The sequence below is a fragment of the Phycodurus eques genome, chromosome 8 (assembly GCF_024500275.1).
Source record: "Phycodurus eques isolate BA_2022a chromosome 8, UOR_Pequ_1.1, whole genome shotgun sequence".
Taxonomy (NCBI): Eukaryota; Metazoa; Chordata; class Actinopteri; order Syngnathiformes; family Syngnathidae; genus Phycodurus; species Phycodurus eques.
The window spans coordinates 5,733,001-5,759,554 of NC_084532.1; the positions used below are offsets into that span (position 1 = coordinate 5,733,001).

Sequence of the window (26,554 nt, forward strand, 5' to 3'; positions counted from 1 at the left end):
CTGGAGCAGGAAGGCTGCCCTCTTATCTGTCGCTTCGCTACCATGGGCACTGTGAGGAGCATCGTGCACAGTGACATCGGTATAAAATATTCTTTCTCCCTCCACTGTCGATATCTCACATGTACAGGATCATTTGGTTAATAATGTAAATGTTTGGGAGCAAGGTAGAAAACATTTAACTTCCTGGGTTCTTTTCTTGTCCCAATCACATGTAGGAGACTACCTGGTCATCGTTGAGGAAAAGAACAGTGACACCTACCTGAGAGCCTATACCAACTGGCGTTACCAGGTGACTTTATGAAAAATTAACTTTTTAATTGCTTCTATACAAATAGTTGGGTCACTGGAGTGCCTGCCCAACAAGCCAGTTTGACATTAAACAACCAAGTAACTATTTTGTTTGCTGCCTATTTCTAAGCATGCCTATGAGTGAGCTGTTCTTAATTTTGAAAATTGTGTTGTTACAATTTGGCGCTGCCGCACTGAGATTGTCTATCCACTCACATGGTCTGCCACCTTTAAAGGTCAGAGGACAAAGATTTTAACATTTTTCTTGATAACTCTAGAACCCTTTTACAAACCACCACTGCCATTTTGAAGTGATTATATAGCAGATATGCAGCAATTAAATCGATAAATATGATGCAGAATGCGCCTTCTGCTTTTTGCTGTGATGTCACAGCGCCGTCTCTTTCCGGCGCTGTGACGTCACACAAAGCAAACATCCTGTTCATTCGGCGTTGTTTGCTATTGTTCCATGCTGTTGTTCCCGTCCGTCCTTTAAAGATGTCACAATGGTTTATTGTGTGGCATTTGGCTGTACAAATGGTTCAGGCAGTGGCAAAAGTTTTTTGGGGGAGGGGGGGCGGGGGGCTTTCCAAGTGACGAAAGAATACGTGACCAGTGGATCGGGAAAGGATAGGGGGAAAAAAGAAATGTGGTCAGCTAAAACATCAATGACCTCTAGAGGGCATTCAAGGATTGGCCACTGACATAAGTTTAGGTCAAATCAACATTACAACATCAACATAACAGAAATAATGGATGATAACAGAGTTTGTCCAGAGTTTGCGCCCGTTTGGCTTTTCCTTTTTATTTTTTTTTATTCCGCCCCCCACACCCCCCACGCTGTCCCACACTGACATTTTTTTTCACTGACAAAAAACATTATTGGCTGCCAGATAGTTACCATACTTCGCCACAAGACATGGAACAAGGCTAAACATAAACTACCTTTTGGATTCATATGAGACGCTGAGTAAATGTCTTTTTTGGAGCCGATTGATGACGTCATTGATCGGGTCGGCGAGTTATGACATGAAAGCCGATCGGCCGATCAGCATAAGATGCTAATTATCGGCAGATACCGATGAGGCCGATCAGATTGGTGTAAAGTCAAATAAAAACTGAAGAAATTGTACTTATTATTTTCATGGGAGATGCATTTTGGATTAGACTTTGAAGTTTGGTAATAGTGAAAAATGAAGTGAAACAGACAATGATTTTAGTCAATTCTTTTCCAGAATGAGAGTGCTTAAAGAGGAGGATTCATGTGGCACAGCTTAAAGCAGGCATCAGGTGCAGGTGGAGATGGGCCTGGCTCAAATTGGAGGCCAAAACAAAAAAAGCTAAGAAATGAGGCAAATTTAATTATCTTATATTTGTACATGAACATGTACTTGAGCAGTGTAAATAAATGTTTTTCTGCGTGAAGAACATTTATTTTGCCTTATTGTACTTCCTGATTGCTTAATTTATGTTAAAATCAAATAAATTCTCTGAAGGGTTGCCCAGGGTTTTTTTTTTTTTTTTTTTTTTTTTTTTTGGGTCACCTTTTTCATACCTTTGGTGTTTGCATGTCTGTTTAATACTTCTGAAATTATGAAAAATAAGGCCCGCCCATATTTATTATTCATTTTATATATATGTTTTGCTTTTCAATCAGTATTGTTGTTATTGTTATTATTTTCCTTTTTTGTTTCTCTATTAACTATTCAGGGAGTAGTTAACTTCAGCGAACCCATTTTAAGAGTCATTGGATTTACAGGTGAAGGTCTCACAGACCTTATTTTTTATGTTATCCTTTATTTAACCAGGGGAGCTCCGTACGTATTGATTGATAAAGTCTCTTTTTCAAAAGCCAAGAGGCCGCAGAAATTATGCAGGCAGCCGGAACTGTACAGTACATAACAGAACAACATTCATACAATAAATAAAGACTAAAAAATAAGTGATATTACCCTTTAACACCTAAGCCTCAAAATGTCTGCCTGGACGTTTTTGCTTATTTTGACAATGAAAGCGTAAAAAAATCAGAATCAGAATCAGAATCATCTTTATTTGCCAAGTATGTCCAAAACACACAAGGAATTTGTCTCCGGTAGTTGGAGCCGCTCTAGTACAACAAACAGTCAATTTACAGAACACTTTGGGGACATAAAGACATTGACAAAAAACAATTGTGCAAAAAGATGCAGAGTCCTCTAGCACTTAGAGCAGTTCGAACGACTAATATTGCAATAGTCCGGTGCAATGACCATTGTGCAAAGGGCGCTGAGACTTCAAGGAGTGTATGCGGTTTAAAGTGACAAGTAGTGCGATCATCTGGGACAATGTCGGTTGTGCAAATGTTACAGATACTCCTCAATCAGTGTGCAAATGGAGCAGATGCTACTCTGGCATGAGTGGCCAGTATATGCAAATAGTGCAGCATGGCGAGACAACTACAGTGAGTGCACAAGTAATAAATAATTGGCCCCACAGAAATGTGACAACGAACTCAAGTCAAAAAATTGCCAGCTTGTTGTAATGGAATTATAGGTTAGGTGTTTAAGAAGTTGATCGCAAGAGGGAAGAAGCTGTTGGAATGTCTACTAGTTCTAGTTAGCGTTGATCGGTAGCGCCTACCTGAGGGAAGGAGCTGGAAGAGCTGGTGACCGGGGTGCAGACGGTCCGAGAGGATTTTGCACGCCCTTGTCTTAGTTCTGGCAGCGTGCAAGTCCTCAATGGTGGGTAGGGGGTTACCGACAAAAAATATCCTGTGAATAAATTTTTGTTGCCCCTTTTCCCAGAAAGCTTGGAATTGTCAATATCTAGCAGGCTAAGGTTAGGGTGACGTTCGATTATCCCTAACGTGTCGTCGCCGATGCTCATCTCTGTGGCTCATCTCTGTGCTTCTTTGCAAAATCCAATCTGGCCTTCTGATTCTTTTTGCTGATGAGTGGTTTGCATTTTGTGCTATGGCCTGTATATTTCTTCTCTCGAAGTCCTCTTCGAGCAGTGGATTGTGATACCTTCACCCCTGCCCTGTGGAAGTTGACAGTGATGTCACTGACTGTTGTCTTTAGGTCTTTCTTCACAGCTCTCAGAATGTTTCTGTCATCAACTGCTGTTGATACCCTTGTCCGACCTGTTCGATGTCTTTTGCTCAGTACACCAGTCATTTCTTTCTTTTTCAGGACATTCCAAATTGTTGTATTGACTATGCCCAGTGTTTTTGCAATAGCACTGATCGATGTTCTCTCCTCTCAGCTTCAAAATTGTTTGCTTTTCTCCGATAGACAGCTCTCTCGTCTTCATGTTTGCCTAACAACAAATGCAGTTTTCACAGGTGAAACCCAAAGTCAAAAACAAGCACTATCTAATGTTTAAGCAATCAATCTAAAAGGCAGTACCTGAGCCATTAGAAACACCCATCAGTGTATTCCAATGCTTTTTCTCGCTTCAAAAGTGGGTGGCTTCAAACAAAAGGTGCTCTGTCCTGAGTTGTTTAACACATCTAGATGTAAATACCATAAAGTAAAAGCTGGAATTCAGAAATTTTGTCTCATTTTCATCTTTTGATCTGAAACCCAAATGTCTGAAGTATACAACAAAAACAAAGGAATTAACCTTGCCATTCCAATACTCTTGGAGGGGACTTTTTATATCCACTGGAACCAAGCAGTCAACCATGTACAAGCATATATATCTACTCTTGGATATTTACTACAGTGACTAAAATGTGTCAGTTGGCAAAAATGATTTTAACCTAAGTAATGTATCTGTTAAGCAACCATGTGCTAAGACATTTCAGCTATGTTTAATAGTGAAATTATTTCCAAATGTAATGCAGAGAAACTTAAAGAACTAATCATCTGTTTGGCTTTAAGAAATCGATCTAGCCATTAGTCTGAAATTAAGAAATGGCTCCAAAGTTATCATTTGTGTACACAATGTACACAACACAAAAATAGTTATGCTGCAGGTGTTTATTCTGTGTTACTTCTACAGGCTGAGGAAAAGGCTCGTGTTGGTGTACGCTTGTTGGGCCACCTGCTTCGAGGGGCGTCTCAACGGGGCGGAGTACAGATGGAGATCATTGAGATTCCTTTATCGGACCATCCTGTTGCTGTTGCGTGTTGTTCAGTTACAGGTGACCTCCTGGTCGGGTGTGACAAGACTCTGGTTCTGTTTACTTTGAGAAGACCGAACCATCAAAACGTGGTATGTACAGAGCTGCTCCAGTACTCATTCCTTTACACTGTTCTACATTATAAGATGTATGCTGCTTATTTTCCTAAATAGTCAGTCCGATTGACTGTGAATGAAACGTTTCATGAACAATTAAATTGGCTTATATTGTCAGGGTTTATTGACCAAAACCACCTCAATTCTTTTGCAAAATTATTCAAAATAGTTTTCCAAATTATGTACGCTAGTATTAAAAACAAAAATAAAAAACATGGGTTATGATGAACCTTTTAAAAAATGGTTGTATTTCTTTCATAGATCCTAGTGAGGAGAAGCGGCTCAGAAAATGGATGGATGGATGGATATATATATATATATATATATATATATATATATATATATATAAGAAAATGCCATTTCGACCCCCCCCCCCCCACACACACACACAAGAAAAAACTGATCAAGTTACGTGTTAACCTATGAGGCTCTTTGCTATCATTTTAGCAACAATCTCATCTGCTTGAATTTTAAGTCCATGGATAGTTTCTGCCTGTATCTCAATTGAGGATGCAGGAATTTACTCCCAGAATTGTGTTTTAAGTTATATACTGCCATCTACCCTCATAAAACTTCCATCTAAGGGTGCTCCATAACTTCCAAAAATTGTTGAGGTCTGGGGATGATTGTGGCCACACCATGAGCTTTTCCTCTCTTGTTGTTATCTACATACACCTTTGAAATACAATTTAGCCACAACACAATAATGATTTGCTGAAAGATAAATGGTGTATATAGAGAGTCACCCACCATGAAAAAAACGTTTTCAGGACTTATTTTCTCATGAAATTGATTCATAATTGAATATCAAATGTGGTTCTTTATTCCTAACTTTGCCTTTGTTTTAAATGTTTGGTTTTTGATTTTCAAACCCAGCAGAACATACAACACCCTTCAAAAACCCAGCAGAGCTCCAGTCAGAGTCCAGGTAATGCTCATATGTGTAAAAATGGTTTTGGATTCACAGTAATGGTTAGCATTCATTATAAAGGTTTTGAAAGCTTTTATTCCCCAACCATGACACAATTAATTGTTTGATAGTCTACAACCCCAATGCCAATGAAGTTGGGACGTTGTGTTAAACATAAATAAAAACAGAATACAATGATTTCCAAATCATGTTCAACCTATATTTAATAGAATACAAAGACAAGATATTTAATGCTCAAACTGATAAACTTTATTGTTTTTAGCAAATAATCATTAACTTAGAATTTTATGGCTGCAACACATTCTGAGCTGAGACAGGGTCATGTTTACCACTGTGTTACATCACCTATTCTTTTAACATTAAATAAACGTTTGGGAACTGAGGACAGCAATTGTTGAAGCTTTGTAGGTGGAATTCTTTCCCATTCTTGCTTGATGTACAGCTTCAGCTGTTCAACAGTCCGGGGTCTCCGTTGTCGGGTTTTACGCTCCATAATGCGTCACACATTTTCAATGGGAGACAGGTCTGGACTGCAGGCAGGTCAGTCGAGTACCTGCACTCTTTTACTACGAAGCCACGCTGTTGTAACACGTGCAGAATGTGGTTTGGCATTGTCTTGCTGAAATAAGCAGGGGCGTCCATGAAAAAGACATTGCTTGGATGGCAGCATATGTTTCTCCAAAACCTGTATGTATCTTTCTGCATTAATGGTCCCTTCACAGATGTGCAAGTTACCCATATACCCCAATAACACAGCCCCATACCATCACAGATGCTGGCTTTTGTACTTTGCAATAACAGTCCGGATGGTTCTTTTCCTCTATGGTCCGGAGGACACGATGTGTACAATTTCCAAAAACTGTTTGAAATGTGGACTCGTTTGACCACAGAACACATTTCCACTTGGCATCAGTCCAACTTAGATGAGCTCGGGCCCAGAGAAGCCGGCGGCGTTTCTGGGTGTTGTTAATTAATGGCTTTTGCTTTGCATAGTAGAGTTTCAAGTTGCACTTATGGATGTAGTGCCGAACTGTATTACTGACATTGGTTTTCTGAAGTGTCCCTGAGCCCATGTGGTGATATCCTTTCCACATTGATGTCGGTTTTTGATGCAGTGCCGCCTGAGGGATCGAAGGTCACGGGCATTCAATGTTGGTTTTCGGCCTTGCCGCTTACATGCAGTGATGTCTCCAGATTCTCTGCACCTTTTGGTGATGATATGGACCGTAGATGATGAAATCCCTAAATTCCTTGCAATTGTACGTTGAGGAACATTGTCCTTAAAGTGTTCGACTATTTTCTCACGCACTTGTTCACAAAGAGGTGAACCCCGCTCCGTCTTTGCTTGTGAATGACTGAGCAATTCAGGGAAGCTCCTTTTATACCCAATCATGGCACCCACCTGTTCCCAATTAGCCTGTTCACCTGTGGGATGTTCCAAATAGGTGTTTGATGAGTATTTCTCAACTTTCTCAGTCTTTTTTGCCACCTGTCCCAGCTTTTTCGGAACGTGTTGCAGCCATAAAATTCTAAGTTAATGATTATTTGCTAAAAACAATAAAGTTTATCAGTTTGAACATTAAATATCTTGTCTTTGCCGTGTCTTCAATTAAATATAGGTTGAACAGGATTTGCAAATTATTGGATTATTATTATTTTTTATTTATGTTTAACACATCTCAACTTAATTGGGGTTGTACTTCTGAGTCAATATCTGTCACTGAGTTCATTCTTGCATCTTTTTCCACACACTCTTGTTTTCCTTCTAGAGAACACTTCAAACCAAAACTGTTCCTTTATGGACTTTGAACGCTCTGTCATCCTGCATCTTCCGGGAACTAACCCTAAACAGGTACCTTTGCCCCTGCTTTCAGTATTAAATTTATTTGATTATCTATTAATTTAAATAAATATTAATACTGTGACCTTGAGATTACACAGTTTACTGATGAACCCCGATACAATTTAAATCGGCCTGTATACCTAAAAAAGAGGATTTGGGCATAAGGGTGGGCTTACTAGACTGCAGATTACAAAATGACTTCAAGAAAATTATGCTATATACAAAGAATGTAGGAAAAAGTAGCACTTAAGGGGGTAAACACATATTTTATATTTTAAATAATTTTCATCTTTAAGTAAATGTTGCGGGCTCTTTCATGCATGAAAATATATTTTAGTTGCTGCTATTTACAATGTGTAAAATATTCATTGGGATGCTGATTTGATATTTCTATTTATTCAAAAAACAATTAGTTTTTTGTTTTAGCTGCATGTAACTGTCATATATTGTTTGCATTTAGCAATATTGTAGTATTGTGATAAAAATTATAACCCTGATCAGTTTGGTCACGATAATGGTGATATGACATGTTCATACCTTCATACGCATCTCTACTGTCTATCAGTCTTACATTTATTTGATTTAAAAGCCATACAATCCTATTGGTCTGTTTGAGCTACATCTCTCTTTGTTTATTTACTGTACATATTTCATGCACCCCTCAAGGTGGCACTCTGTGCAGGATATGTAGCTGTGCAAGCTGACCTGGAGGTGCTGGTCCTGAAACTGGATGCTAAGTATGAGCCAAAAGACCTGGAACTGGAGGAGTCATCCGAGGCACCAAAAGATGGTGATTATATATGAAGATGTCTATGGGTTACCTTTAATAAACTGTACATTTTGTATGAGAAGTAAGGCTTGGAATTTTTAAATGTTTTCAAATAATTTCCTTAAAGCTTGCTGCTGTTGCTGAACCAACAAGCAGAGAGAGAACTTCTTCGGACAAAAGAAAAGGATAACGAATTACAGCACACTTGTCAAAACTAATTGAAGGGTGTGTGTGCTTTGTTAAAGCCTTTTCTGACAGAATAATTCAGGAAGAAATCTTGTCTTTTTTAATTACAAGAAAGAGATCTTTGCAAAGAGAGAAAAAGGGGTACAAGTAGTTTAAACCCTTACTGTAGCGCAAGCAAAAAAAACAAAAAAATCACCTTTTTTATATAGAAATGAGAGAGACAGAAAAGAAAGGGGGGAATACACCTCTCTCATTCCCACAGCATTCTCACACAAATCCATCCAGCTGCTCTCAAACGTATCTTTATGGGAATAGGTGCATGTAGAGAATGAGTGAGAGAGAGAGAATTCCAGGGAGTCAAAACGAGGAGTCAAAATCTTCATCAATCAATCTTGAGCACATTTGCGAGTACACATAGTACTGTACTGTCTAAGAGTTATGGAACAATAAAATCGGCAAAGGTTATATAAAAGTAATATTTCGTGTGTGTGTGTGTGTGTGTGTGTGTGTGCGTATATATATATATATATATATATATATATATATATATGTATGTATATGTATATGTGTGTATATATATATGTATATGTGTATATATATGTGTGTGTGTGTATGTATATATATATATATATATATATATATATATATATATATATATATATCCATCCATTTTCTGAGCCGCTTCTCCTCACAAGGGCTTATTTTAACTTTATTGTATTTTAAAAGTGAGTGTTCGTAATTTATTTTAACTGTATATTAAGGTATTTTGGATAACAGTTTATTACCATAATTGAACGGTGAGACCCCACACCCCACCCGCCGCATCACCAGCTTAACTAAAACCCAGTATTAGCCAGGCTAGTTTTAACCTAGAGGCCACCAAGATGGTGACTGCAGGACCAGGTAGGACCAAATGAGTATCATGGGGGCCTGTTCAAAAAATAGATCAACAGTGATGGGACATTGTGATTTTCTAGCAATATTGTTGAACTGATTATTTGAAAATGTCAACACTTGCAGAGATTTATAAAAGTGTTGCGTATTGATATTTGTTTCATACCTTGTTAAATCATTGTCAGTGTCTTCACATAGATGAATATCATTTATTATTAATACTAACGTAATTAAAGGTAAAGCTTAAGTAATTTTAGTTCAGAAGTGTGTATCAAACTGGTAGCCTTTAACATTAATCAAGAAGTAGCTCTGAATTTCAACACGCTTGGTGACCTCTGTTCTAAGCAGTGCAAAAGAAAAGTATAATAATAAACGTATTGTAATAGTCAGAGCTCTGCCTCCCCTATCCCCCAATAAACAATAGGTTGTCCATCCATCCATCCATCCATCCATCCATTTCCTTTACCGCTTATCCTCACTAGGGTTGCAGGCGTGCTGAAACCTATCCCAGCTATCTTCGGGCAGGAGCGGGGTACACCCTGAACCGGTCGCCAGCCAATCGCAGGGCACACGAAACAAACAACCAGTCGCACTCGCATTCACACCTGCGGGCAATATAGAGTCTCCAGTCAACCTACCCATATGTTTTTGGGATGTGGGAGGAAACCGGAGTGCCCGGAGAAAACCCACCCAGGCATGGGGTGACCATGCAAACTCCATACAGGCGGGGCCGGGATTTGAACCCCAGTCCCCAGAACTGTGAGGCGGATGTGCTAACCAGTCGTCCACCGTGGTTGTTAAAATCAATATTTGTGCATGTGGATGTGTTTGTGCACAGATCAAGCTGAGGACCAGGCTGACTTCCTGCTCCTTCCAAGACACCAGGAGTTGCTCGGTGAACGAGCTAAAAATTGCGATATCTCTGTCAGCATCGAGAAAACAGGGCTGGAGGATAGAGGACAAAACACTGTCTCCTATGTCCTGTTCAGGTGTGCGTGCGTGTGTTCACAATACATTTTAGATTTTCTTTCAAGTAATATTGAAGATTTTTTTTTTCTGGTTTATTTATGTTGCCTGTAGGCGTTTCACTCCAGATTACTTTCAGGGCTGCAGTGTAGAAGAGACACACCTTCACTCCCTGAAACTCCAACCATTATTTACAAGTGAGTTGAACGGACTCAAGAGTATCAATAAGTTCAGTGACTGATGAGATGTGTTTCAAAACCCAGATAAGCTGTTACAATGTTCATAAGTGTTATACTCTATTTGTGTCCTTGTCCATGCAGGGTGCCAGTCTCGGGTTGAAGAACCAACTTGTGTGTTCTGCTTCTTCTCCCTTCCCACCACTGGCTACCTGTACAGTCTGAAAGGTGGAGTTGAGCTTCTCTCAACATATCAATATCCAGAGAAGGTCTTGGAAGCAGTGCTGACAGACTACCTGCTACATGTCATTACCAAGTTAGTCTTATTATTTAATATACTTAAACATTGTAGTATAGGGGGTCCTCAATTTACATAACCCTAGGTCGGAATGCACAATAGACTACCACAAACCTACGCTAACACAGTTGTTAAGTCATAATTACAGTAAATATTTTTATGAAAAACATTTATAGGCCATAAATATTAAACAATCAAATATAAAACATTAAGTACAGCGGTAAGTAAGCATTCTGTTTTGTGCTACCAGTGCTTAGTTACTAAATAGATGTCGTTCGTAACCTTGAAATCTGTACCGTCGTAAAGCTTTGTAAATCACTCTAGAACACCTTCTGAGGATAATACTGTACTTGTTTGCATTTCTCCCTAGATGCTAATTTTTCATTAACATACATATTCTGCATAGTAATGAAGTTAATCTAATGGAATTACGTTATATCATATTGTGGTATGATTATTCATTGTTAAATCGCATGTGTGTTTCTGTCTGACCGTATTTTAGGAGTGCGCTGCAGTGCTTCACAGTGCGTTGTGCAGCAGTTGCAGCCAGATTTGAGGACCCCTACATCGATACTACAATGAGGGTATGAGTCTCATGAAAAGAAAACCTTCCTGGTACCATTAAAACCTAGAGTGAAAAAGATGTTTTGGTTATTACAATCACAAGATTAGAGATCAAAACATATTATATAAATAATATTATGTAATATAATCATGAACCTTTGTGTAATGTGTGTCAGATCTCGCTTAACCCAGGTTCCCCTGCACCGTAGGTACTAAGGGAGTCCTGATCGGCTCTCCGTTTAAAGGCTTAAAGCCGGGGTCGAGAAAGATTCACCTTGGTTCTAACAGCCGCCTATGAAGCGTCGCTTAAGTTCGGCCATGCCCCGGAGACAAAGAGCGTTAAAAAACAGAAGTATTCAGCTTATGTAGGACTGGCCGATTACTAGCTGGACTGGCTAATGCTTTTTTAGGTCCTTAAAAGGTAAACTCTAGCGAGGATAACTGTCAAAATATGCATTTCCTTCCAAGGACAAGGGACTTTTTACCTATTTCCCTATGCTTCTATTTCAGCACACAGCGCGTTTCCTGTGTTGCTATGGAGACGACATTCAGTTTTAAGTCGTTTTCACTCAACCTTCTCCACTTTTCTGCTCCGGAGGACAGCCCAAATGATTAATCTTTTCTAAAACAGTACGTGTGTGTATAACATACCGTATTTTTAGGACTACAAGGCGCACCGGATTATAAGGCGCACCATCAATGAATGGGTCTATTTTCATACATAAAGCGCACCGGATTATAAAGTGGATTAAGCAGAACAAAACAGTCACATAAGTGATTTATACACAAACCATAATATTATGTTGAAGCACAGTTAAGTATTACTCCGAGAGGCTCCTTACTACGGGAGCCGTAGTGCTCCGGAAATACGGCTTCGTAGTTTACCAAAGTCCATCCTAAAACATTTTGACAGATTATTGAGCGCCGTGTACCACATAAAATCGGTTCGAGGTCAGTAAACACAACCAGAATTCATACATAAAGTGCACCGGATTATAAGACGCACCGTCGATTTTTGAGAAAATGTAAGGATTTTAAGTGCGTCTCATAGTCCGAAAAATAAAGTACTCATTATGTCATCAAACATCCTTTAGCATTTAATACCAGCATTTAATAGCAAACTCTCACTTATACAATGAAGAGGTTCTTTACTTCGGCACCTAACTCACATATCATAGTGTGGCCACAAAAGGTTGCGGGTCCTAACCCTTGGTTACCATGAAAAAAAATATATACATGATATGCTCCCAAAAGCTGTTACCCATCATATATGTTTGCTAAACGCACTGAGCAAGCAAGTGATAATAAGACTGTATTGGCATGTCTGTGTGAAAGACATACGTCATGGCCTGTCGGACATCTATTCTGGCTCCATCTGGTGAATATTTGTGGTACATATGGTCAATTATATTAATAGTTTTCTGGACCTGTAACCGATCAACAATTTTAGGCAATGTCATAGCATCCATCAAACTCACCATTCGTTACATTATGCCAACACTTGACAAGTGTGTGCCTAATCTGCTATTTATAACAGTGGAAAGGCACATTTAAATGTAAAAAAAAAAAAAAAAAAAAAGCACATTAGACAATAAGCAAGAGGAGTACTATAGTTTTCCTGTGTGTAGCCTAGCTAAGTGGTGTTTATTTTCAAAACTTCAATAAGAAGGACTACGTTAACTGTCCGCATGGCCATGCGTGCGTGTAATTTGTGTTTCCAGGCTTGTCCACCCTGCGGGCTTGAAGTGTGTGCCCTCAGGATGCAGCTGTTTATTGGCCTTCGCTCTATGTGTGTGTACGGCCGTCACATCATCCTATTCTCTACCGCTGACACTGAGACACCGGAGGAGACTGAACGCAGTGTACAGCGCAGAGGCCTGTATGTCGCTTGAAAGCAAAACACTGTACAAAAAGATCAATGCACAGTTATACAGTACATGAGCAGTTTTGAGGTTTACTTCAAACTGCTAATGCAGTTACATGGTCATCTATTTAGGTGCAGAACAATGGACAAGTTTAGGTATATACAGTATTAAACAATTTACTACATGTGTGTTGCACATTTTAGCATGTTGAAAGAACACATCATGCTGACTGGCATTTTCCTGGCGGTGGGAATCGATCCCACAGCCACGGCAGCTCTGGAGAGCCTGCTATCACGTCGCTTCCTGTAAGATTACACCACTTGCTGTCTCTTCCAGGCTGAGCTGCAATGCCAAGACCTTAAAAGGCTGCACACAGCTCACTACTGATTGGACAAACCCTGCTTTAAGGGATAATGAACTGACAGAATTGGGGCCAGCAACATGATTGTAACACCAGTTTCACGCCAAGATGGAATTGCAGCTCACAAAAAGTCACAAAATGACAAGAGTTAATTTTTAATATTTGAAATATCAATACTGATCAGCACAATTCTAATGTTATTGTGACAGAGCAGCACAGTAAATCCAGGACTAACTGTTTGTGGCTCTGCATAGAACTTTAAATTATTTTAAAATTCTTGTTGTGTTTTATGACAATTTATTTGAATTGCATCCAAATATAAATTACTTCAGATCTTTTGTATGTGACAAATGTAATTTGGATCATAGTTTTGTTCTCATAATTGGTGCTTTGGATCAAATAATCAGAATCATCTTTATTTGCCAAGTATGTCCAAAAAACACAAGGAATTTGTCTCCGTTAGTTGGAGCCGCTCTAGTACGACAATAGACAGTCAATTGACAGAGAACACTTTTGAGACATAAAGACATTGACAAAAAACAGTCACTGACCAATAAAGGGTTGCTAGTTATCTGGTAATGCCAGTAGATTTTTTATTATTTATTTATTTATGTATTTTATTTTTGGGGACAATTGTGCAAAAAGATGCAGAGTCCTCTAGCACTTAGAGCAGTTGGAAAGACTGATATTGCAATAGTCCGGTGCAATGACCATTGTGCAAAGGGCGTCGAGACTTCAAGCGAGTATTGCGATAATCTGAGACAATATTGATTGTGCAAATGTTGCAGATACTCCTCAATCAGTGTGCAAATGGAGCAGATGCTACTCTGGCATGAGTGGCCAGTATTGGTCAACAACAGATATGCAAATAGCATATAAAACATGCAATAAACAGTATAGGATTTTAAATTAACTAAGGGAGTCCTGCGATTGACTGGTAACCGATTCAGGGTATACCCGGCCTCCCGTCCGAAGATAGCTGTGGATAGGCTCCAGCAGGGCGCAAACCTAGTGAGGATAAGCGGTAAAGATAATGGATGGATGGATTAACTAAGGGAACTACTTATTATATAACCGATATTGGGGGGGGGGGGGGGGGGATACGTTGCAATTTATTTATTTATTTTAACTTGCAATATATATTGCGATATAAAATAATACAAGATCAGTGTTGGGAAAGTTCATTTTCTACGCAAAGTAGTTCAATGTTCCGTTTATCGTTCCAAAAATGAACTAGTTCACTTCATTGGTCATAATTCAAAATTTTTAACTAAGTTCACTGGTCCAAAAACGCAATAGTTCATAGTTTGTTTTATGTTTTTTTCAAAAATGTTGCAGACAGACTACTACCCTCAAAATACTGCATTTCATTTCCCCATTGTTGCCACCTATTCAGTTAACACTAGTAGCCAGCTGCAGCGTTCACCCTACAATCTAAAAAACATGAGGAAAAATGTGTTGCTTGTTTTTTTTTTATAAACAAAAACAGGACTTTTGTCCTTAATGTGTAAACAAAAACACGCAACATGATGACAGGAACAACGGTGAAAAGACATTGATAACTATATTAACAAAATAATTTATCTATTCTTATATTCCAAAACAAAATTAATTCCATATAATCACAGTGTGATCCTAGTGTTTTAACTAAAGCATTCAATAATTTTCCGAGTAATCTATTTTTACAATTATATACTGCATTACCAAAGAACATATTCACTCCCATTTTCGCAATGTCCCTGAATGCACCTCGCACACTCACGCAGCTGACATGTGTTTGCCTAGTTTATTTCTGAATAGCTAAATAGGAAATCCAGCAGGTCTACAATCTTTTAATCTTTTGAGCACCGTCAAACAGGTCCCTCTGCTGGTCACATTTCTTACTGTTGATTCACTGTATATTACAGTACAGCAACAACACAGCAGACCCTGCGATGTGACTATTGCACACGTACATTGTGATGACAGACGATGCTAAAACAAAATATCGTGCAGCTCTACTTCGAAATGATCTATAGGCTCACTTGGAACCAGTAACTCGAAGGAGTCATGTCATATATTTCAAAACGTCGTTGAACTGCATTTCTGTGCGACTGTGGTCACTTCAATGCACTATGAGAATTAGTTCTAGCCTCTCCCCAAGCAGTAGTGCTTTCCCAAGTTTTAAACACAATGTTACACAGGATGGAAACATGTACATGGAGTTGCCATACACTGGGGTTAAGTTAAATCAAACAAAGCATGTCTTTTATGTGGTTGCTGGCTTCCCCAAAATTATTGGAGTGATCAATTTATTATCTGTAACTGAGTAATATGTCTGTTTTTCTCTTCAAATACCACTTCCAATTCCATGACTTCAAACTTCATTTTGTGCTTGCGGTACTCTCCCAAATGTTCCATGGTGAAAACCGTCAAAGCTACCTAAAGGGCAAAACGCTCAGAAATAGGGGATTTGAGCTGTCAGGATGTTTCGTGTACAAAACCATCACCACAGAGAAGACAAACCGTGCGGTCCTCCTCGCATACAATTCCCTAATAGACTGGCCTTAAAGATACAAACGGCTCGGTCGTCCCGGTAGAACTCGCCGCTTGTCTGAAGCTTTTTTTGAACTCCCCACAAAAATAAGAAAAAATAAATTCTGAATGCTCTCAGCTGTCAGAGGTGTCGTCACTTTGCTTCTATTTGCTAATCTTATACCCAGTTGTTTGCAAATGAAGACAATGCATTTTTCTTATTTTCCTGAGGTGAATATTCCAAAAAAAACTCCTGAAGCCCAAGCGAACAGGTCAGCTTGGGGTGTGCGGGTGACTGGCTATGAGTGTGCACGAGTGCACGGCAAATTATTGACACCTTGGAAGTCACGCCTTCTGTCTCTGATAGGGTGTTGTTCTTACATGGGCTTGGTGGTTTCTTAATGTAAAAAAAAAAAAGCAAACGTCTCTTTAACTCTTGTCTGTCATACCCACTTTTTTGCAGCCCTGTTTCCAACAGTGCATGCAGTCCATTTGAGTGAGTGAGTGAACAGCCAATTTAGTGCCCACTATTTGGGATCCTAGTAAAAGTTCACAATCCTACTAAATCACGTGCAACACACCCAACAGCAACGCGCACAATATTTTAGAGTGAGCACGCAATTTGGTGCCCTCCAATTGGGATCTTAGTAAATAGGGCCCCGAGACACCAAAGAGACTCAAGGCACCGTACAAAACCAATGCATTTGCATTTTTGTTGCTAAACCTTCCATGCCACAAAATCAAACAGTGGCAGCATTTTAAATGTTTAGAAGTAAGTGTATGTACCTCAAATATATACTGATAACATTTTTCCACAAAGTATTTGTGAAGATTAATCCTTATAGACACTATTGGATTTGTCCATCCAGCCATCCATTTTCTGAGCCACTTCTCCTCATTAGGGTCGCGGGCGTGCTAGAGCCTATCCCAGCTATCATCGGGCAGGAGGCGGGGTACACCTTGAACTGGTTGCCAGCCAATCGCAGGGCACATACAAACAAACAACTAGTCGCACTCACATTCACACCTACGGGCAATTTAGAGTCTCGAATCAATGCATGTTTTGGGGATGTTGGAGGAAACCGGAGTGAAAGCCCACGTAGGCACGGGGAGAACATGCAAACTCCACACAGGCGGGGCCGGGGATTGAACCCCGGTCCTCAGAACTGTGAGGCTGACGCTCTAACCAGTCGTCCACCGTGCCGCCACTGTTGGATTTGTTTCAATGTTAATTCTTCCTGCGTCCAATTCTGTTAATATATGCTGTTTATAACTTTGCTCATGCAAACTTTTTGAAATGTCTTATTAGTGTAAAAAATAATACAAATATACTACTGTAATTTCTCGTGTATAATGCGCACCCATGTATAATACGCAGCCCCAAAGTTGACCTAAAAATTCTGGAAAACCCTTCTACCCATGTATAATGCATTTTTACGATGCACAATTTTGCTTCTACCCATATGATCAAAACATTAAGTATTCACAGCCCTACTTTTATTTAGTAAATGAGAAAACACACAGTTGGCCTCATATGTTTGATTGCCTGGGAAGAATATGTAAGATGGGTGCAATTCTTTAAAGAAAACATGAAGGGCAACCAGTTCAGGGTGTACCCCCCCTCCTCCCCGATGACAGCTGGGATTGGTTCCAGTACTCCTGCGACCCTTGTGAGGATAAGCGGCTCAGAAAATTATGTATTGATGGATGAAGGGCCAGGCGAAATGCATTTAGTTTTATTTTAATGGTTTTCAAATTAAACTGAAAAGCATTATCATCTAACAAAACATAACCACAAAGAAATTAATGGTAGTTGTTCTTCAGTCATCAGTTGTATTAAAAAAAATAAATCAAAAAGAAACAGTTCACAAAATCTGCCAGGGTATGTAAAATTACGAGCACAACTGTACAGCTATGCATTCATATGTACCCCTGTCATATTGGAATGAAAGTGTCGGCTACACCTTTTTCATGGCCTATAGGTGGTGCTGGCATATTAAAATGAAAGTGTACACCTTTCTTATAACCTCTAGGTGGCGGCATACATTTATAAAATCAGAATTCCCCCCCCGTATTTTCCTCTATACCTATGTATAATGCGCACCATTGATTTTTGACATTTTGGTGGGGAAATCTGCATTACACACGAAATTACAGTATATTCCAATTTGATTTTGCAGCTTAGTCTTAAAGTGACAGCAGTTTTTATTTCCAAAACCATGTCAACCTTAAACTGCCATACTACCCTGAGAGTGTGCCTCAGCTCACAGACTAATAGTTTCAACTAAACTGTAACAAATGTTTTACCCTGTGAGGGTGGATATTAACTTACCCCCTAATATCCCATGTAGCATTAACAGTTGTATCAGAGTGCAGTACCTTGCATTTATTCTAGTCTTGCTTGTCATTCAAGTCCAATCACTACACAAACACACACAAGTCTCTGGTAGTCCCTTGTATCCTGCTTAGTTATGGTTCACTGTTCACAAGATGTGTGTCCCCCCCCCCCCCCAGTTAAACAGTTATAAAGTCACTTTTCCATAATATGGTCTCTTTAAGATGTTATGACAAGGCAATGACAATGTGGGGTGGACTGTGCCATTTACACCACCGTAATTCAAATCGTGAAAAGTGACAATCTACCTCTATCCACACTCCAGAGTTAGCAGGTTCTTTGAGCCAACTCTCTGCCTGCAAATCAGTTAAATAGTTTAATAATTAATTATGCTTGCAAACCAACCAACAAATACTCAGCATCAATACAAAACACTCCACTTGCACTTTTTGGCTTGGTGAAGGTTAAAAAAAAAAGAAATAACAGTATGATTCCCTTGACACACAAAAGTCACTTCACAGGATAAAGCAACAGGATCCATGGACTACCTATTTTCTGTGTTAATCATGCTAATATACTCACAGTTCTTTTTTAAATTTGATTTTTGTTGACTTTTTAGTTTACCGGCTGTCAAGTGTTGACGTATACAGCAACAGTCCCCAGCATGATGACGATGATGCAGATAGTAATAGATGTTTAGCATAAAGTTCTCTCTAGCTTCATAGTATGGCGTTTAAAGTAGAAATGTATTTTTTATGTTTAACCATCACCCATATACAATGTATCCGGAAAGTATTAAGTGCTTCCCCTTTTCCACATTTTGTTGTTACTCCTTTATTTTAAAATTGAATAAATTCCTTATTTTTCTCAAAATTCTACATGCAATGACACACATAATGACAGTTGTATTTATTTTTTATTTTTTGCAAATTTATCAAGACTAAAAAAACTAAAAGATCACCTGGTACATAAGTATTCATAGCCATTGAATACTTACTCATAGCCAAGCTTGGCACATCTTTGGCTAATTTTGCCCATTCCTCTTCACGGCACGACTTAAGTTCTATCAGGTTGGATGGCAGGCGTTGATGCAAAACCATTTTAACATCTCTCCAGAGATATTCAATCGGGTTTAGGTCTGGGCTCTGACTGGGCCACTCAAGGACATTCACAGAGTTGTCCTGAAGCCACTCATTTGATATCTTGACTTTGTGCTTAGGGTCGTTGTCCTGCTTAAAGATGAAACATCACCCCAGTCTGAGGTCGAGAGTGCTCTGGAGCAGGTTTTCATCCAGGATGTCCCTGTACATTGCTGCATTCATCTTTCTCTCAATCCTGCCTAGTTTCCCGGTTCCTGGGGCTGAAAAACATCCCCACAGCATGATGCTGCTACCACCATGCTTCACTGTAGGGATGCTACTCACCAGATAGAGAATGGTGCCCGGTTTCCTCAAAGCATGATGTTTAGCATTTGCACTCAAATCGTTCAAATTTGGTCTCGTAGTCTGACAGTCCATCAAGTGCCATTGGCCAGACTCCAGTCGATCTGCCTAGTTTCTTTTACTAAGGAGTACATACAGTAGCTTCCAACGGGCCACTCTACCATACAGGCCTGAAAGGTAGATTGCTGCAGAGATGGTTGTTCTTCTGGTCCCTCTTTTTACAGAGGAATGCTAAGCTCTGAACGAGTGACCGTTGCTATCTCCAGGTTGTGACCTGATTGTTCTTAACTTCTTCCATTTATGGATGATGGGGGGCCTCTCTGCTCACTGCGACCTTCAAAGCATGACACCTTTTTTATACCCCAGACCTGTGTCTCAGACAAACCTGTCTCTGAGGTCTACAGACATTTCCTTTTACTTCATGCTAAGTTTGTACGCTCACATGCACTGTCAACTATGGGACTAATCATTACTAATTAACTGAATTTACCACAGGAGAACTCATGATTAATGGAAACAGAATGCACCAGAGCTCAATTTGAAGTTTCATGGCACAGGCTTCAAGTATTCATACTTATGTACAAGGGGATATCTTATACACAGTGTTTTTGTTCCCATTTTTCATGCGATGAACTTAAAGAACTAGATCTTTTTGTATTTATATAATTATTTATCTTGAATACAGTTCACAAATCTGTCTAAACCTGTGTTAGTGAGTACTTCTCATTTGCTGCATCTTTTAGTGGTGTTTTATTCTTTGCAGCCCAAGGCACGCCTGTGCAATCAATAATCATGCCATCTAATCAGCATCTTCATATGGCACACCTGCGAGGTGGATTGATTATCTCGGGAGAGGAGAAGTGCTCACTAACACAGACTAAGACAGATTTGTGAACACTATTGGATAGAAATGGGCCTTTTGTGTATGTCGAAAAAGTCTTCAGCTTATGAAAAATGAGCAAAAACAAGTGTTGCATTTATATTTTTGTTCAGTGCAGCTTTTTTATTCTTAATGAATATACTGATATTTCTTCTGGTCTATCTAATGCTGTGGCTGACAAGTATAACTGACTTTTTAAAGCATTTGAACTTAACATCTTGAAATCCGTATCAGAGTTAATTTTCTTTCCAGGCTTGTTACCGAGGCCAGACACTAGGGGTCAGCATTTTCTTCTTCTTTTTTTTTGGAGTATACTTCCAATTTCCTATTTGTGTGACTTTTGACTTCAGGAGCAGGAAGTGGACAACGTCTGTTCCCAAGGAGACCAGCGCTGTAGGACATGGATGGAACCTCTATGTGGTTGATACAGTCCCTCCACTCACTCTTTACCAAGAGATGGTAACGCAGATACCATCTATTTACCGTTGTACATCGTTTAATCATTCTTGAACTGTTTCAACAAAATGTGTTTCTCGGAACATTTTCATCATTGTGTTCAGGTTGAATATAGCGAGCATTATGCACAGCACAACCAGCATGCCCAGAGTCTTTGGCACCTTCTCAGTGAAGCTCACCTACTCCTCCGTGCGGCCTTGATCCAGTCTTCACAACTGCAGGGCTGCAGCAAAAGTGGTCCCGCAGACAGCCATCTTGAGAGACAGTTCATTGTTCAGACTCACAGACCAGAGATGGACGAGGCATTCAGGGAGAACTGTGCACAGCTGGGAGACTGTTTCAGCAGGTGACCCATTCTCAGATAATCTAATTTAAATTAGTAATATGGACAAAAGTATCAGCTGTTTTTGGTATTACACTTTCCCCCCACCCCTCTTAGAGCCACGGTGGGAGGAAATGTATGTGAACCCTTTGGGGATTTCTTAAATTTCTGCATAAACTGGTCATAAAATGTAGTCTGATTTTCATTTCAATCACAAGAATAAACAAAAATAGTCTGCTAAAACTAACACCACACAAACAATTTTGTTTTCATATTTTATAGACCATAACAGGAAAGGCAAGAAAAAGTAAGTGAACCCTTGGATTTTGAAAACCGCACCAACCATTGAACCTTTCCTGTAGTTGCAGATCAGACATGCACAACAATCAGGATGAATTTTGGATCATACCTCTTTATAAAAGTGATGCATTTCAGCCAGATCCCATGAGGTCATTCCATAGCATCTCAATTGGGTTGAGGTCAGGACTTTAACTGGGGCACTCCAGAACACATATTTTCTTCTTTTGAAGCCATTCTGTTGTTGATTTGCTTATGTTTTGGATCATCTTCCTCTTTTGAGCCTCAGATGCTGGACAGATAGCCTCAAGTTCTTCTGCAAAATATCTTGATAAACTTGTGAATTAAAATTTTCCATTGATAATAGCAAGCTGTCAAGTCCTGTGCGAAACAGTTGTCCGCCGACTTCCAACATAGTTTATCAAATGTTTTTGAATCTTCCCTTAACTGCAACAGTTTTGTAAAGAGGAATGGTCCAAAATTCATCCTGATTGTTGTGCACGTCTGATCTGCAACTACAAGAAAGGTTCTTGCTGCCAAAGGAGGCTCAACCAGTTATGAAAACAAAGATTTACTTACTTTCTCCTCCCTGTCCTCTCAATGTTTATCCATCCATCCATTTTCTGAGCCGCTTCTCCTCACTAGGGTCTCGGGCGTGCTGGAGCCTATCCCAGCTGTCATCGGGCAGGAGGCGGGGTACACCCTGAACTGGTTGCCAGCCAATCACAGGGCACATAGAAATAAACAACCATTCGCACTCACAGTCATGCCTACGGGCAATTTAGAGTCATCAATTAACCTACCGTGCATGTTTTTGGGATGTGGGAGGAAACCGGAGTGCCCGGAGAAAACCCACGCAGGCACGGGGAGAACATGCAAAGTCCACACAGGCGGGGCCGGGGATTGAACCCGGGTCCTCACAACTGTGAGGCTGACGCTCTAACCAGTCGCCCACCCTGCCGCTCTCAATGTTTATTTTCAACAAAAATATGAAAACGCTGACTCTGTTTATCCTTGTGATTTCGATAAAGATCTCACCATATTTTCTGGCCTATTTATGCAGAAATGTAAGAAATTCCACAGGGTTTAAAGTCTTTCTCTAACTGTATAACAGTGTCTACACCTTTGCGAAATCCTCTTTTAAAAGTACAACAGAAAAGGGTCTTTCCCGAATGTGTTCCCACAAGGTTGGAAGCACTGACTCCAAAATAACTTGATCGTGTTTCTGGGGGAACTAGGACATCAGCCCTTATTTAATTAATCGCTTAAGAGGTTTTTTTCCCTACATAAATAGGTGGCAATTGGCCAGTCTGTAAAGACTTGGTTTGTGGGCTCTGTGGTTCCCAGTTGCAAGCGAGAGGGGGGCACTGGTGAGGAGCTCTTATGCAAGGCCCCTCACCTCCAACACCCTCACTCAAGACACGTTTTCCCCTGGGATCAGAAATCTAAAGAAATTATAAGGACTCCATGATTAAAAAGGTTCTTAATCCTACAGAAAAGTGTTTAAATTATACTCCCATTTTCTTTTATATAAAAGGGGAAGCCAGAGACACTGTCATCAGGCGTTGCCATATTACAGAATGTCCGGCCTGTCAGTCATTGATGTCATGGCCAGGAACCACCCCCTTCCAAGCAGCCCTCACTCCTACGGCCCAGGCTTTTTGTTTTACCTGAAGCATTACCTTTTGGAAGAGACTGACCAGCATCTCAGTCAGGTAATATATTCACTTAACACTTGACACAATACTGTACTTCACAGCCGACCCACCTAATCCTACCGACTGGAGATGTGAACTATACATTATGCAAACTGTGTCATACATAGTTATAAAATATATCTGTTCATCTGCTGTTTTCAGAATTACTGCAACAAGCTAGATCAGTTAGTAAAACTTCATCAGTAATAACGCTTTTCTCCCCCCAGGAAGCAGCGGATGAGGTGATGGACATTTTTAGCCAATCAGAACCCTCCCAGCTCATCAGTGTGTGCGCCAGCCCCACCATGACAAACGTCAACCCTGCACGGACACTTCGAATCTTGCAAAATCTAGAGGACAGCGCGGGCGTGTCTGTTGCGCTGACAATCACCATGGCAACCATGCTGCTGCGTTTGGACGATCTGCCACAGTACTCACAGCTAATGGAGAGACATGCCGAGGTTAGAAGGCAGGGAGTTTGTGGCAAGTTTTAACTTGTAGAGTTTGTACACACATTAAGCCAGAACGCAACAGCGGTACAGCGGCTAACACTCACAGCTTAAGATGTATGCGCTTTAAGTAAATGCATTAAGGGTTAAATACAATGGCTTAATAGAGACTGTTGTGTCGAACCGTACACTGGGTATTTGTATTCTAAAATACATTATCTGGAAACTTTTTATTTTTTATTTTCTTAGTACAGCTCAAAAAGGGTGGCACAGTGGACGACTGGTTAGCACATCTGCCTCACATTTCTGAGGACAAGGGTTCAAATCCGGCCTCGCCTGTGTGGAGTTTGCATGTTCTCCACGGCCGTGCCTGCGTGGGTTTTCTCCGGGTACGCCGGTTTCCTCCCACATCCCAAAAACATGCGTGGTAGGTTGATTGAAGACTCTAAATTGTCCGTAGGTGTGAATGTGAGTGCGAATGGTTGTTTGTTTATAAGTGCGCTGCGATTGCCTAGCGACCAGTTCAGGGTGTACCCCGCCTCTCGTCCAAACACAGCCGGGATAGGCTCCAGCACACCCGCGACCCGTGTGAGGATGAGCGGTACGGAAAATGAATGACTGAATGAGTTCAAAAAGTGAAACTCATTCTCTACAAGTTGTCACACATGCATCATGCAAAAGGAGTTCCAAACAAGTGTTGACTGCATTTGAACAATATACTTTTTCAAGTCAAAAGATTTTTATGAAAAATATTATCAAACATTTTTGAGTCTTGAAATATTTCAGTTTGTGTCGTGAATGTACTGTATATAATGAGTTTCACGTTTTTAATCGAACGCCTAAAATAAGTGCATGCACCTATTGTATATTCTTTTCATAATTAAGATGAGTTATCCGTCATTAAAAATTCAGTTCTACTCTATAATTACTGGATCAAATCAGCTGCTCCCTTTGTGTTTTTAGATGCTGTTGGTGTACGGCTTCATTGAGGAGCCAAGGCTGTTGCTGCATGGAGGATGTGGAGGCCAGCACATAAACACCTGTCCCACAGCGTTAACCCAACAGATGGCAAAGTCCCAGCCTGGCTTGCTGATGGCTGCCATGGTGGCTCTGCATGAGAACAACAAAGTTCATCTTGAACAAGTGGAACATATGTTTCAGGTATGTTTTCCATTGTAAAGTTCATTGTTCTTTGCGATAAAGAGTGGTATCTTTACTTAGGAGGGCCCATAACCTATAACTTTGTTTTTTGTGTTTCTTTGCTTTGTGTTGTGAGCCGAAATTTGACTTACTAGCAAGCTTTAATGAAGTGAAAGAAAAGGAGAGCCACATTCACCAAAGCACGAACAGCTGTTTATTGAACCGGACAACAGCCAAACACACAAATGCAAAAAGAAAGCAGGTGCAAAGAGCATGGTGCAGACTCTAATACTGAAGTAATGTGGTCATACCAACAGAAGCTGTAGTAAGAGCTCCTGACATCCTTTATGAGGCCGCACCCCTTAAAGGCATACTGTACGTCACACATGAATACACAACTGCACTGCTGTTGTGTGACTTTTGGTTTAAATCCACTTCATAAAAAATTTTATTTCTTTACAATCAAACACACTGTGTGTGTGTGTGTGTGTGTGTGTGTGTGTGTGTACGCGCGCACAAATACGCGTTTGTGACTTGTCTTAATTACGCTTAATATAACCAATGGATTTCTTTGCATTCTCTTTTATTATGTTTTTATATTATGATAATCCAGTGATATTTTTACGTAACGTAACAAAAATGTTAGTCTTTTTCTAGGGCTGGAATGGATTAATGGCATTTTAATTAATTAATCAATGATAAAATACATTTGATATAAATGTGTAAATTGAGTAATTATCTTAGTTACGAGTTTACATGTTGACTACATGCTTACGTGTTTTTTTTTTTTTTGTTTGTTTGTTTTCCAGGTAGTCCATTTGCTTCATCGTACATTCCAAAAACTTTAGGTTGTTCAAAGACTCAAAATTGCCCATAGGTGTGAATGTGCATGCTTGTTTGTCTATATGTGCGCTGCAACTGATTGCCAACCAGTCCTGTGTGTGTGCTCCACCACTTGCCCCAATGTCAGCTGGAATATTCTCCTGTGACCCTAATGAGGATAAGGGGTATAGAAAACTGATGTATACCCTCAATACACTAAACTGTATGCAGGTACATGGAAACGAAGGGAGGAGTTCATCTTTGGTCACGTTTGTCTTCATTTTTGACCAAGTCGATAGAGTCCATGTGTATGAAAGGCCCTTGTTTTCAATATGCCATACAGATACATTCACATTTAAAAAAAGTGGAATAGATGAGAAGATTCAGATGTTGTCCCATACAGATGCATTGTGATAATCTATGAACATGTACACTATTTGTAGTCTTCATTCTAATTATTGACGTTCATATGTGTATGTGTACCTAGGTGCTGGGCTGTGAATACAGCTTACAGGTGGATTTCTGGGAGGCCATGCTTATGGCCTCATCACACGAAGCTGTCATTCAAGAGCTTCTGTTCAGATTGTCTTCTGTCTACATCGACCGACTTATACACACAAACACAGACAAACGTCTGCACGAACCTCCAGCACACAGGTCACTAAAGAGTGCAGATGATCTGGTAAGGTAGCTGAAATGGAGTGTTTTTTTTTCCCTTGTCAATTTTACAGATGGAAGAAATCCATACCATTTTTTTTTTTGGTCAAAGTAATACTATAATATCTGATCGCCACATTTAAGCCACAGGAATACATTATTTTGCATGTAACTAGCCTGA

At 39.9% G+C, this 26,554-nt stretch overlaps 1 protein-coding gene across 3 annotated transcripts in view; it reads left to right on the forward strand.

Annotated features, from left to right (window-relative positions):
- hps3 (HPS3 biogenesis of lysosomal organelles complex 2 subunit 1) overlaps nt 1-26,554 on the forward strand; it is a 39,724-nt gene that overhangs the window by 7,418 nt on the left and 5,752 nt on the right. Inside the window, exons 4-21 of one of the 3 annotated variants that reach the window (XM_061684389.1) lie at nt 1-79; nt 216-289; nt 4,273-4,485; nt 5,386-5,437; nt 7,210-7,292; nt 7,950-8,073; nt 9,971-10,121; nt 10,213-10,295; nt 10,419-10,590; nt 11,075-11,156; nt 12,858-13,015; nt 13,205-13,306; nt 20,884-20,992; nt 21,094-21,335; nt 23,146-23,323; nt 23,533-23,766; nt 24,718-24,915; nt 26,204-26,398. The exon at nt 1-79 is cut by the window's left edge and continues 15 nt beyond it. In XM_061684389.1, coding sequence (XP_061540373.1) covers nt 1-79; nt 216-289; nt 4,273-4,485; nt 5,386-5,437; nt 7,210-7,292; nt 7,950-8,073; nt 9,971-10,121; nt 10,213-10,295; nt 10,419-10,590; nt 11,075-11,156; nt 12,858-13,015; nt 13,205-13,306; nt 20,884-20,992; nt 21,094-21,335; nt 23,146-23,323; nt 23,533-23,766; nt 24,718-24,915; nt 26,204-26,398 — 2,529 coding nt within the window. The remainder of the gene's footprint in view (nt 80-215; nt 290-4,272; nt 4,486-5,385; nt 5,438-7,209; nt 7,293-7,949; nt 8,074-9,970; nt 10,122-10,212; nt 10,296-10,418; nt 10,591-11,074; nt 11,157-12,857; nt 13,016-13,204; nt 13,307-20,883; nt 20,993-21,093; nt 21,336-23,145; nt 23,324-23,532; nt 23,767-24,717; nt 24,916-26,203; nt 26,399-26,554) is intronic. The other 2 variants (XM_061684387.1, XM_061684388.1) reach the window with 2 other exon arrangements.